Genomic DNA, 14,977 nt, shown 5'->3' on the forward strand with positions numbered 1-14,977 from the left:
GTGTGTTTAAGGGTTTTGACAGTGAAGGCAGGTGGTTTGTTTGATGCAGCAGACATGAGAATAGAAGGGCGTAAAAAGGTTGTGGTTAAAGAAACAGCAGAGATGACAAAAGAAACAGGAGGCTGCAAAAATGCAGATTCAAAACAAAGCCAATGTATATAGGCATGCGTATGTACCTACCCTCTTCCTACTTTGATGCTAACATGGAGCTTTAGTTTATCCATTCCCTTTAGTACCTCCAGCCCAATTGTGAACAATAGCAGAAAATTGTTTACTGAAGGTAGTTACACATAGTTTAGCTGTATTTTGTCACAGTAATGTTGCAGAGGAAAGAAAGCAATGTTATGCTCATTATTTTGGTCATTACCTGTTCACTGTATTGGTTTTACGAGTATTTAACATGCTTTGTTAACCCGCAAAACAGCAAGCATCTTAACATTGTATTTGTTACTCTTCTCACCTAACCTCCTCTTCAGCTGCATACTGTTTATCCATTTAGAACCTGTTTGTGTCACAGTCTAAAAGTGAATTCTGACTTCGTAATTCCTAACAAAAATATCTAAAACAGACTATGCACCCATGATTTACCATGTCTGTTTAATAATAGTCCTCTTGATGTTAATTATGCATACTACAGGGAAAAAAATCCACTCAACTTGCAGGCAAATTTGGTATCTAAATACTTTGAGTAATAGAGCCAAACTATTGTGGTTTGGGTTTTTTGGGTTTGTTTTTTTTTTTTTTCTTGAAACATTTCTCTCTTGGTTCTAAGACTTCATTCCACAAGGTGATTATCACTTTGAAATATATGGTTGTATAAAATAACCAATATATTTGTATGTCTCTTTTTTTAATTAGAAATTTTACTCTCAGAGTATGAATATTTAGCACTTAGCTTTTAGAATTACATTGAGGCCACTGGAGTACTGATTGCCATTTCTGATTAAATATTTGCTGGTATATGTCTTTATGAATCAGCTAAACTATTTTTACTATAAAAGTGGTAAAACAGCATCCACATGAGTATCATATGAACTATCCTATTCTGTGTATATATCATTAATAAAGACACGGTAGTATCAGGCATGAAATTTGGACTCAGCCAAAATCTTTTGAGATGGGCAGGAGGACAGATAGAGGATTTCTGTCTTCAAAATCCTCACTTGTTTGCGAAAGCTGAGTTTGTATACATTTTAGAAGCTCTGTGACATTCAGGAAGAATGAGAACTATCAGCTGATTGTTATATGACATGATTTAACTTGACATGTCTCAACAATTCATCACAAATTTGAGACCATGTTTCTACTTGAGGGTAACAACTGCCTGAGGCTACTACACGTAGTTCTGGCAGGACAGTCAGTACTCCTGCAAGCACTGCAAAATCTTAAGTAACGTTTATACTACTCTAGCCAATGCAATTCTGCTGCTCATTTTAACAGTAAAATTTATCTGCTTAATCTACTGTGCTGTAACAAGTAAGTCCTGGTGGTTCTGTTTATTAAAGCATGTATGATAAAACACGTGCAAATATGCACACACAAGGAAATTGTACTTGCTTTAGAAATAAATTTATCTTAAAGAACATCTTTATATAATTAACTCTAGTAAAAGTTGCTCTTATGACAGAACCCTAAGAAGAGTTCACCTACTTTGCCCAAAGTAATTTTGTCCAGAATAACTCTGGCCTTTCTGATGACTCAGCTGGACAACACCACTGTTAACAAAACTTTTACAACCTTCAATCCTTGGGTGATTTAATTTTAAAGTTGTTTGTTCTTGTATGCATCTTATGATACATGTTCTTTTTGCATTGTAAGATGCAAACAATGAAAAGCTATGCACTCTCAAAAGCATCCCAGACTGCTTAATGAAATAATGCTGACCTAAGAATTCTCTGATACGAGCAATGAGGAAAAGGCAAGAGGAAACTTTATGTATCTGAAGTTGGCCTGTAGATGTAATGGCACTTAGTCAGTTCAGGGTTTTTAGTAATAAAGGCACCATTAACTTTTGTGGCAGTGACAAGACTGGGTTGGTGACCAGGGAGAAGACTGAGTAGGAGAGCTGGGACATGTGAGTGATTTCCAGATGTCTGAGAAGAGCTGGATGGAACTGATAGAAATATGAGGGCTAGGAGGGGCCAGAGAAAGGCAAGTCAGTCAGTGGATTGTAGGGTGCAATGGAAAAGCTCCACAGTATTTGAGAAGCATCCGGCCACTGAAGGGAAACTAGCAGGATCATGGCTAACTCTGAAGTGGAAAGGGACACCAGGAGAGGTAAATCAAATAGTGAGTTATGGTGAGGAGCTTCACGGATGAACTTGAATAGGAACAGAAATAGAATCCCTCTTCTCCTCTCTTCCATCATCATCTTATTGCCCCATGGTCTCTTCAAATCCCAGTAACTACAGAACTGCCATCTTGACTTTCTGTCTTCTTTTTAGATCTCCCTCTTGCTTTCCCAAGCAAAGACTAGAAGACCAGGGAGAGCAGACAAATTAAGGCTGAAGACTGTTGCTGTTACCAGGTGAGGAGAGTTGCTAGACTGGGCACTACATCTTACCCAAGAGTACTACAGAGAGAAAATTTTAGGCTAAGCTGCAGTCCTTGGAAGTACTAGAGGTATAAGCAGAATTGTATTCAGGCGTTTATTTTTCCAAGTCATCTTAATTTGTTTTGCTATTTTTAATCTTATATTAACTCTGATATTGATGCCATTTTAAAAACAAATGTCAAGTATCAAGAGCAAATGAGCGACATTTTCTGAACAGTTTGTGAAGAGCTGCACTTTTTTTTTTTTAAAAAAAAGTTCACATGGCCCCATTTGGAATCTCAACAAACCTACAAAACAGGTAGGGGCAAAAGCCCAGTAAAAGCCCAGTGATTCTCATTTACTGTTTATACCACAGAAAACCTAAAAGGATTGTCATAAAGACTTCAACCAGGCACTGTAAATCTTGAACCCACAGACTGTATGCCATTAGGACATGCCATGAAACAGCCTAGCAGAAGTCAGCTACCAGAGCTGGTCTCCCCCTGGCATATCTTTAAAACCACATCATACATGGCGGCAAGCTCTGCCTTGTGTGTCTGAATCTCATCTGAGGAGCTGGTAGTATCTTTCCTATTAGTAAAGTGCTGTAAAAAACTTGCAGTAAAGACATCCTGCGGTTCTCTGTTATGATGAAGAAATTTCCCTTGGTGAGCAAGACTCAAACAGTAAGGCTGTCCACTAGAACTATTCTCAGGAAGTTCATGACAGGCTTCCCTTTCTGCTTAAACCATTGACTCTTTCTTGCGACTTTCTCAATATGAATTAAAAGTTGCAGTGTTCTGATCCTAAGCACTGCCTGAATTAGATACCCCTTTATATGAGCAAAAGGGGATCTGTCTGTTTATTGGTAAATACCCTCTTAATTATAAACCTGCTGCGGCAATGGAAAAAAAATCCTGCTCCATTTACACATAAAGTTTAAGGGAAAAAAAAAACCCACAACCCCAGGATTTTTCTTGTACATTTTTAGCCAATCAGCAAGAAATTAAGAGTATTTTCACCAGAATATTATTCAAACTACTACAGCAGATGAGGCAATTTCTTACTATTTACCTCTACAGAAGACACCGCAAAAGGACAGAACACTGATGTGTGACTGACCCATGCGATTAAATACATTTTCTGTGTAAAATTACACTCTAACTTCTTTTTAAACTTAGACATTTTCAATCAGTGAATATTCACGCTTTTGCACTGGGAAAATGTAATGTGACAGGACACAAGGAAGAAAAAAAATCAGGTTATATAAGCACACATATATATCTACCAAAATCCCAATTCTTTCACCCTTCCATATTTTTTTTTACAGGTAATTCTGCCTGTTGTACATTCCAAAACACTGGCAGAGAACAGACTACTGCATAGCAGTAGTCTGCCCTTGATTGGTTTAGAGTGGACTTGGTAGTGTAGGTTAATGGTTGGACTGGATGATCTTAAAGGTCTTTTCCAACCTAAACGATTCTATGATTCTATTATTCTATAGCATCATTGCTTCCTAAGGAGAATACATACGCATGTATCCCCCTATCCCAATGCTGGTTTTGGGGTAATTTTGTCCACACTTTTTCATGTGTTTAAGAACACAATTCATGCCTGTATTTGAGATAAATATATAAATAAGCAGTTATTTCAAAAGACCAGCGAGATTTCTTACCAATAATGTAATTTGAAAATGGTTAGAAAGTAAAAGTATTTTCTTATTGAGAGGAAAAATGAGTGCATTTGGGACACTGAATCAATGATGTATCCAAGCCTGTTGATTACCTACTTGTTCAGTTTCTGCAAAATACAGCTTTGAAAAATAGTAACTTTAGAAGTCAGGGGAGATCTTTGAATTAATTGCTTAAAAAATTGTAACCAGCCTTTCTTAACACAACTCTGCGTCATATATGCTGGTTGTACCCTAATGTAGTTGTTTCTAAGTTCTCTGGAGTTCCTTGTTCCATGAAACTGTGTTTTCTTTAATGTCAAATCTTTGTAAGTTCTCTTTTGTTTGGGGTGAACCAATTGGTTCACAGGCCAAGATTTAAAACTAAAATACAGTGCCCAGTATCTGCTTCCCAGACAGATACTATGTCTCAAAAGCCTCCTCTTACTCCCCTAAAAGTCTGCCTGTTCAGATGCCAGTTCCGTTCTACTCTTTCGTTTAGATACCACTCATCAATATAATGAAACAATGTCACATATACTGAAGCCTAAGCAGTGAGTTAAATTAATTGACTGCTCTTTCCAGGAATTATGTTCACTTAAAAGCTCAGTTTAAAGGAAGAAAACTCATTCATTGCCGAGACAGAAGACATTCCTTTAAAATAGTATATTCCCACACAGCAGGACAGATCTGTCACTGCTGGAAAAGTGGAAGCTCAAAACCAGAATGAACTACTTCCATTTTGAAACCAGCAGGTCTAAGTTCTGGACTGCATTTTCAATTCAGCAATGGTCCTTGTACTGCTATGGTATTTCAGATGTCAGACACCTAAGATTACAAAGGGACTTAGGTGCAACTAGGTGAACATCACAGCACTTAAACAAATCTTCAGCCATCACCACACACCCTGCCCTGTCAGACAGCGGGACACCCTGTAAATGAGAGTTAGGTAATTCAAAATGGGATCTACACAAAACAAAATACTGATCATGAAGTCACCTAAGACAGCCAGTAGGAAAAACTATGGACCAAGGAACCCTTAGATCTCATCCTCACCCAGGAAACAGAAGCCTTTCCAAAAGCTGAACCAAGAACTGAAATCCTGCTTTCCCTTCTCCATAACATAACCAATCAACATTCACCATGGTGGCAAAATTTGGGCCAAGTCTGGCTTCAGTGCACAGAAATATAAATCCATGTCTGTTGTCACTCTCACTAAGAATTGCTAGGCTACAGGGTACACCGTGCCTGAGGGCTGTGGAAATGATGGCTTTGTGGAAAGGAGCAACCTAATATTCATCTTCCTGTCCCCAAACTATCCAATGAATATTTTAACAGACAAATATATATGCAGCTTTTGGAACAGCAGCTGGAATCCCTAAACACTCACAGAACTCTTCTTCTGCACAGGGAAGTATCCACAGGATGGTGTTACACTATCTCCTACAATTCCTGGTAATTTATAGCCTAATACTCTGGAGGGTGAAAAATAAGTTTAAACCCCCTCTAGCCAAAGTAAAACCAAATGTCCTGCCATCTTGAGTGAATCTCTAAGGTATCAGAAAACCAAACAAACCCTATTCTGTACAGTTCTGCACAGCAGGCATTCAAAGGAGATGCAGATAGGCACTCTGGATAGATCCTGACCCAGTAAGGTGCCCTCAAAACGCCTAGCCCCTTTGAGCAGAGAAGTGACAAAGCACCTCTCCTGCATATTCAGAGGAGGATGGTAAGTGACAGGCACAAGGGAACCATCTCCCAGACTTTGCTCATTTCTGCATAAGGCCAGAGGGAGAAGTATAGGTTTCTGGTCAACCACTGGGGAAGCTAGCAGAGCCAAGCCAAGATGGCATTTCATGACAAAGACAGAAACGGGGCTGCAGCTACAGGCTGAAGACAGATAGGAAACATCATCAGACCCACTGATACCTCATCTGTTTCTCCGCTTTGCTGAATGCCTTCGCTGTTGAAGCCATGGCAATATAGGAACAATTTCACGCTCCCGGTTCTTTTTGCCTTATTCACTGTAGCCCCCCCCTAAAGAAACTAAAACGACAATCCAGTTCATTTTCAGCGAAGTAAAATACAGGAAAGAAACCTCTACCAAACTCTCTCACTTCTAGCAGCAACAACCTTCAGGAACTTCATATGTTATCCACCAACAAGCGAGAACTCTGGTGGAGTCCAAGCGTGAATAGGGGACCACACTTTCAGCAGAGCAAATGCCTCTTATCCATTGCCTCCACTTCTGCCTGTCATGGCCAAAGCTTACTACTGCAAATATGATGGTATTTTTACGGAATTTTTAACAGATTCCAGCAATCAGTATAACCAGTTTTGCATAAACAGGCCTGATTATCATGTTCGTACCACCAATCAGCAGCTGCTGCTAGCTGCTACAAACTTCCTACAATAGATTTCTGCTCTTGTTCCATTACTTTTCCATCTGTCAGGTGTATGTCAAGTTTTCTGTGGCAATGTTTTATAGGATGGCTCACTGCAGCAAGGTTCATCATCAAGTTCTAGTAAGCTTATGTCATGTAGCACATCCAAAGTTTAAAAGAAAGCTGGAAAAATGCATGTTACATAAAATTACAGTAGCCTGGCCTAGTGTCTGTCTGCAGAGGACACGCTCATGAATGTTCAGTAGGATAAGAATTGTTTCAAATGAGGTTCTGCAGGTCCCTTCTGCCAAGACAAAAAAAAAAAGCAGAGGCACTACCTCTGTAATCACTAAGGAATCTAAGCCGTAAGAAGCTACTTCAGATGGTTACTCTTTACACCAGTCCTACCTTCTGCTGAGCAATCACTGATTATCGCTTGCCTTCACCGAAGTAATCCTGAAGTATTTTTTGTTAATGATCTGAAGCATACACATCGATACTTTATGTCATCATCATTCCCATTACCTTCTGTCTGAATAATGAGTTATTCTGATACCAACTTTAACTTGGTTTTAGTTGAATATATAACTATTGCATAAATGTTCAGGACAATACACACACACACACAAACACGCTAAGATGCTAAGATGATCTCAAAAAACTAAAGCTTTGGAAAGCAATCATTGAGATTAAATAAAAATGAATGCAAGGTAATACATTTGAAGAAAAACAGAAATCAGCTTAGGTAACAGGTGACTCAAATACAGCAATTTACTATTTGCTTGAGTGGCTTCTGATGTAACAAATAAAAAATGTCAGAATCTTTTATTTCTTCCATGTCCAAGAACTTGGAGTTACAGACTGGAGAGCTCAAACCCTCAGGTGAGCTGGTGCTTGTGGCCTCTGCATTACTCTTCCCCAGATTTTCATGGAGATGGAAATGAGAAAGTCAGCTGTGTTCCTCAGCACTTAACTGCCACCTTTGATACAGCAACAGTAAGAGGAAGGGGAAGATCCACAAGAGTTCCCCTATTGTTTAGATAATACAAACTTTCATTTTACAAGACCTTGTCTGGCATCATTGAAGCAGAAACAAAACTTGAAAACATATTACTGATGGACTTATTCAAAACCAGCTTTCTAAAGATGTGAGGTAAAGTTACATAAGATACAAAAGTATCTTGGAAGACATATTATTGTATATACAGTATTATAGGGTGACCTTGGTTTCTGTTATTAACAGTCCTAGAAACTGAACAAAAGACTTGGTAAGATAGTCCTACCCCCAAGAAATTACAACTTAAGCATCAAACACATAATACAGGAGTATATACTTGTACCTACTTGCGTATCTCAAATTATAGCCTAAACATCTATGAAGGAAGATTAATACATTTCCTAAAATTTGGAAGAGAATAATCAAAATCCATCTTCCAATAACGTAGTTCCTTACCATACTCTGAAGTAAAGACTAAGATTTCTGCTCTCTCTTCCCAACAGATTTTAATTTTACCTTCAAGTAAGTTATTAGAAGGAAAATAGTGGCCCGCTGTCAAACAGGAGAGGCGAATTAGTCACCAACAACGTTGAAAAGGCAGTTTCTCAACACTTTCTTCACCTCTGTCTTTAGCAACACTGTTGGGCCCCAGGCCTTGGGAACAAAACCCCAGGTTGATGCAAACACAGACCCGCCGTCAGTGAAGGAAGAGGTTGGTACATGAACTATTACCCCTACAAATAGATGGGCCCTGATGTTATCCACCCGAGGGTGTTCAGGGAGCTGGCTGACATCATTGTGAGGCTGCTCTCCATAATCTTTGAGAAGTCGTGGAGATTGGGGGATGTCCCAGAAGACAGGAAGAAGGCTAATGTCAACCCCATCTACAAGAAGGGCTTAAAGGAGGATCCAGGAAATTATAGGCCCATTAGTCTTACTTCAGCTGCTGGGAAAGCTACAGAACGAATCCTCCTGAGGGCTACCACAAGTCAAATAGAGCACGTGACTGGGAAAGCCAGCACGGATTCACCAAGGGCAAATCATGTTTGACAAGCCTGATCGCTTTGTACGACAAAGTAACCTGCTCGTTTAATGTGGGGCGAGCGGCAGACATTGTCTACCTCGATTTCTCCAAGGTTTTCAATACGGTTTCCCACAACCTCCTCCCAGAGAAACTGCCGTGTTACAGTCCAGCCAAGTGGTCTGCGTGGCGGGTGGGGAACTGGCCGGCAGGCCACACCCAGAGGGTGGTGATAAACAGCTCCTTTTCAAACTGGCAACCTGTCACAAATGGGGTCCCCCAGGGATTGATACTGGGCCCAATGCTATTTAATATCTTTGTAAGTGATCTGGATGATGGGATCAAGTGAACCCTGATGAAGTTCACTGACGATACCAAACTGAGTGGGTAAGTGGACACTTTGGAAGAGAGAGCCACCCTGCAGCCACCCTGGACAGGGTAGAAGAGTGGGCTAACAAGAACCTTAAGTTCAACAAGGACAAGTATAAGGTCTTGCACCTGGGAAAACATAATCCAGGAGTGCAGCACAGGCTGGGATCTACTTGGCTGGGAAGCAGCTCTGTGGAAAGGAACCTGGGGGTCCTGGTGGACGACAAGCTCGATATGAGTGAAAAGTATGCTGCTGCAGCAAAGCAAGCCAACAGGATGCTGGGTTGCATCAACAAGTGCATCACAAGCAGAGATAAATAAGTCATTATCCCACTCTACTCGGCGCTTGTCAGGCCACACCTGGAATACTGAGTTCAGTTTTGGTCCCCGCTATGAAAAAAATTGTGGACAGGCTGGAGAGGGTCCTGAGAAGGGCCGCAAAGATGATCAAAGGACTGGGAAGCCTGCCATACGAGGAAAGGCTTGAGAGAACTGGGTTTGTTCAACCTTGAGTTAACAAGGCTTAGAGGAGACCTTGTCACCATGTTCTAGTATTTAAAAGGTGGCTACAAAGATGATGGAGACTCCCTTTTTACAAGGAGTCACATGGAAAAGACGAGCGCTAATGGGTACAAGTTACTCCTGGGGAGATTCCGATGGGACACAAGAGATTTTCACAATGAGAGCAATCAGCCATTGGAATGATCTCCCCAGGGAAGTGGTGATTCCCCAACACTGAACACTTTCAAGATTCAGCTGGACAGAGTGCTGGGCCATCTTGTCTAGACCATGCTTTTGCCAAGAAAGGTTGGAACAGATGATCCTTGAGGTCCCTTCCAACCTGGTATTCTATGATTTTACCAGAGGAATTTCAGAGTTCTCTGTGGACTCTTTGGATATCAGCAACACTGGACAAGAGCTGCTCCTTGACTCGAAACTGCAGATTATGCTGTGTTCAACAGAGAGCCACAGATGCAAAACTAAGACTATGAACTGGCCCTGTTAATCTTGATTGATCTAAAGCTAATAATTTACAGAATTTTGGTGAGGGAGGTGACTTTGTAAAGACTGACTTTATGGCACAGTATGTTTTTTTCCAAAGGTCTCAATACAAATCATATACTCTTAAAAAGAATAAAAGGATTGCAGAGTTCAACATGCAGGTCTTTAAATCTCTCTCATATGAAGGTGACTTTGGAAAGCACTAACATGATAAAATGCAACAATTGCCTTCCCCAGAACAGGCCTAAGCCAGACCCCAGCTTTGTTAGCTGGTTCAGCTCTACGCAACTCTGTTTAATTTACACACCTGAAGAATCTGTCCAAGAGGCTGAGCTTTTTCTTTATATCTTGCATGAAAGGACCGACTTTATGAGACCTGAAGTGTCTTGCAAGAGTAGTTGTGTTTTAGGGCTTCACTTGCCTATGAGCAACTATTTTATTAGTAACTAGGTGAAAAAAAACCCAAACGCCAGTAGCTCCCTTTGGTACAATTAATTTGATGAAATTTACTGAACATTTATTCAGTGCATGGCAGAAAAAGCTCCTGAACTTAAGATTGTTTCCTGTATACACGTATCGTAGAACACATACTGGCAGCAGAGAGAAATACCAGCTTTGAAAGCTATCTGCTATAGGACACTTCATTCTTTAAAACTACATACAGCAGCACGATAAAGTTCTGATGGAAGCAACAGCAAGTAATGTGATATACAACACGCATGAGTCTGAAAGTGTGCCACCAGACATATGATCTGTACAGCATTTTTTATGCTTGACAGCATGGTATGGTACAAGTAGAAAGAACAACAGATGAGACAGAGCTACAGCTTAAAATCAAGATTATTTTGTTACTTTTTCCCTTTCACTAAGAGCAGAAATAAAGTGCTAAAAATGTACAAAAACCCCAACCAAACAAATGAATAAAAAAATGAGGGGGAAAAAAAAAAAAGAAATTAAGTACAAGCATAGTTTTAACTTCAAACCTCCCTTCCAACATTTCAGTACTACTAGCTAGTGTGGTAAAGCTAACTACATCAGCTTAGCCACTCGGTCTTGCAAAGACACTGTTACCTGACATTAAAAACTCAGTATTTCCTGCCATGTCAATATGACAATGGCCTCCAACATTTATAAATAACAAAACCCCTTTTTTTGCATAATTACCTTGTGAAGTCAGTCATCTCCATCATAATCACACACATCCTCTTGGCCAAAACAATTATGTCATTGCTGGTATCGTCCCATATTTCAATCTCTGCATCAAGCTTACTCTTAACTTTCTTAAAGTCAGCCACTTGCTCAGCTATCTTTTCCTTTTCAGCCTCTGGCAGTTGAGTCATCTTGGCCTGAAACGTAAAATAATTTTATCTGCAAAACATCGATGTCTGAGTGTTTTTCTTTTTTTTAAACAAAATCACTGGATATTATTAAATCATAGATGTATAGTTTAAACACACTGTGGCCTGAGCCAACTTTTCCAGCCTGAGCACTTCTGAATTTAAAAATCTGTATGCTATCACTGGGCCAAATAAATTACCTCAGTGTAATGGGGACAGTGGTGTCCATGAAACCATTAATATTAACATAGTGAGAGAAAGAAGACTAAATTCTTCTGAAGAACCTTTATGAAATACAACTGATAAGATTTTCCTTTTTCTGAGGGATGAAGGAGCCTAAGTGTTTTTAAGTATGCAAGTTACAAAATGCAATATTCATTCAGGTAGGAAAGAATAAAGGAGAAGGTTTAATTGTCCTAAAACTTTCAGGTATGCTTGCCCTCTCTCCTGAGAAGGTTCTACAGTATCATTTTAAGAACTGAGAAAGACTTAATTGTTCAATTACACACCTTCTGTCTTGGAAGAAGATAAATAAATAGACGAACATGTCAGAAATCAGTATGTGAATGAGGTTACCAAAAAAGTATCCTGAATGCCAATAGGAAAACATCCACTATTCAAATCAAGCCACAGCCAAACAGGGCTCAAGCCCTATACTTGGCTGCAGCTCCAGATTGGACTGTTTGCAAACATTCCACCAGCTACAACTGCTTCAAGTAAAGGTTTAGCATAGCTAGACAAGTGGTGTGTTTTGTGCAAGTTTAGACTATGGAATCGGAACATTCAATCTATACTGAATGCATGTATTCTTCCTATATTTAAGCATTAGTGAAGTATTTAATATATAAAGAGTGGAACAACTTCTGAAAATGCAGCATAGTGAGAGAAATATTTTACTTAATATTCTTCTGCACGAGCAAGATGATCTGTCTGCTCTAGACAAGGGTGAGATATACTGCCAGGTAGCAGACAGGGGCTAAGATAATGTGGCCATATAGCAGTCCTGGCCCTTCGTAACACCTTCTACCACAGAAGTGAAAAGACCTTTTGGCCTATTGGGCTTGACAGCTCTACTGCCACAGTGGTTTTTATCTATCCCCTTCTCTGTGAAGTGGTCCACCTCTTGCACCACAGGCCATCAGGAACTCACAGTTACATGCAGCAACTATTAGCACACTGTGATTATGCTGCAATTAAACAATAAATATTTTGTGACTTATTATTGTTTATAAAACATACACCATCCATAAAACCGAAAGTTAAGGCAGTGGCTGAATTACTTGTAATTAGTATAACGGGTAAGCAATTTAATATGTAATGCGTATGTTTTTCAAGCCATGCCATTTCAGAGGTTTTATTTATGCTTGACTCACTCTGTAACAAGGTTAATTTTCCCATTTATGCGAATTACTTGAAATTACAGGTCTCCCAAAGTGTAACTGTTATAATTGCAGTCACAGAATTGGAAAGTGCAACTATTTTAAGGAATACTTTCCCATTTTGTTAAAAAAAAAAAAAAAAAAAAAAACCCACCACCAAACTACAACAGACGAGAGAAGACCAAGACACATCTTCCTCATGGCTGTAGGATAAGCTTGCTGGGAAAGGTATGAAACAGACAAAAATAAGAGTTGGGCTACAGCATCAAGAGAACTGAAGCACCCCTTTTTATAATCTAATGCATATTTGCTGATTGGTGCACGCTTATGGTATTTCCTAACCCCCAGCTTCAATACTCTTTTGAGTTCAAGAACACAGGCCTAGACCTGGAAACCACAAGAAAGATGACATTTTAATGAGGGAACTGTGACATACAGTATCCTGCTATGCACCAACAATAATGAGTTTCAGGTGGAATGAGACACATTATCCACTGGAACAAAGGAACAAAAGAAATTACAATTCTGACCTTGATTTTTTTTCTTTCCTTTCTCTCATACTGCTGTAAAACCATGTACAGCAACAACATAAAACAATTGTATATACAGCCTTTTAAGTGCAGATACGATTTTGCATCAAAATAGACAACATAATGGTAAACGGGAAATAAAGAGCTAAACTGAATGACTGCTATTACATGAGTGCAGGGGTTTTTTTGTCCATCAGGAGAAAATTTTTTCATTACTTCTAAGACAAAATGTTTTTTTATTGCAGTAGCAGATAACAGAGTTAAAACAAGGTGAGAGAAGTTGTCATATTTTTGCTATTTTTCTTTCTTCTATTACAAAAACCCCAGTATATACTTTTTCCTTTAATTTCCTGGAATTAACTCTTTGGAAAGCTATTTATCCCTGGTAGCTGTGAGTCTCCAACACTGGGGTTATCTGCATTGTGCCATTTGTAACATGAATTACCATGCGAGATCAGTGTTTCTTTTCACTTCAGCCCCTTCCAAGTTTCAGTCAATTCGCTATCACACATACTGAAATTTTAAGGTCACAAGAAAATGTCTACATAATGATAAAAATAGAGGACACACGGGGAGTAACCACTTGCTGACGATTTTGACTCTTCTCTCACTGGTGTATTACTCACCAGTGAGATCCCAACCCAAAGAACTGGCCTTTTACCTACCTTTGTCCCTGGCTACACTCTAAGGAATTTACTTTCATATAAACTTATGATTATTCTCTCCGAGTCTTAGAGTGACACACATTTTTGATTTCCTGATCCCCTAAACCAAACGACTGGCCAGATCCACACCACCAGAAATCTTACCACTTACAGGGAGGAAAGAAGAAAGAAAAGCCACAAGAAGCACAATACATTCAAGCAATTGTTCCGTGTTATGGAAAACGCCTTCTGTCTGAGACAGAAGCGACCCAGATATCCTTTTCAAAGGGAAGAACCTCCCTTTGAAAATTATTTAACGCTTCCTGTCTTGTAGGCTGCAGTCTGTCACGTAACTATAGAGAAGAAAGAGAGAAAAACTCTGGTTTTCTACAATTTTATAGGTTACAAAGAAAACAAACCCCACTCTCCCAATGGAGCCCATGAAAAACTTTTCAGAGCTTTCACAAACAAGAATACAAAATAACATGCTCTTCACATACTGTAGTTATAAGAAAATGGCATAGATTCAAAAAGGCCCGATTCGTGTCCCTGCTTTGCCTTAGTTGAGAGCTAAGCTCTTCATTCCACCACAGGCTCAGCAGCGACCAGAAGCCATCTCACCTGCGTTCTTGTTCCCCTGCCGCAGTCAGCTCAACATTTGCTGGAAGTGAACAAGATCTCTCCAAATCACTCAAAGGACAGGAACATATTTCAATCAAACTGTTTTAGAACAGTTCAATTGTGACATTTAATTGTTTTTTCTTGAACAAACTTTGTTGATCACCATCATAAAATAAGTGCACATCAGCTGAGCCTATTTTATCATGACTGTGGCCGTAAGACGGTCACTTACTAAGACAGATGTCTTTTGAATCCCAATATAGAAGTACTTTTCTTGAATATGGCAGAGAGTTGAGAGTGATTCTCTTACAATGAGTAAAATGTGTACACTACCTTTTACAAAACATCCTGCTTTTTCTACCAAGTGAATAATTGTTCAAGTTTGGATAAAGAGGTGAAAGAGAGAATGGTGGATATTCAGCAACTCATGACAAAATGAATACACAGGATGTTCCTTAGAGATGAACTGTGTGGGTGTATGATGCTAACAG

General features: G+C 39.4%; 1 protein-coding gene across 3 annotated transcripts in view; it reads right to left on the bottom strand.

Moving 5' to 3' along the window:
* CTNNA3 (catenin alpha 3) overlaps nucleotides 1–14,977 on the bottom strand; it is a 544,923-nt gene that overhangs the window by 51,499 nt on the left and 478,447 nt on the right. For all 3 annotated transcript variants that reach the window (XM_075717289.1, XM_075717292.1, XM_075717291.1), the window contains one exon: nucleotides 11,140–11,321. In XM_075717289.1, the coding sequence (XP_075573404.1) occupies nucleotides 11,140–11,321 (182 nt within the window). The remainder of the gene's footprint in view (nucleotides 1–11,139; nucleotides 11,322–14,977) is intronic.

The sequence above is a fragment of the Pelecanus crispus genome, chromosome 10, assembly GCF_030463565.1.
Source record: "Pelecanus crispus isolate bPelCri1 chromosome 10, bPelCri1.pri, whole genome shotgun sequence".
In the NCBI taxonomy this organism is placed as follows: Eukaryota; Metazoa; Chordata; class Aves; order Pelecaniformes; family Pelecanidae; genus Pelecanus; species Pelecanus crispus.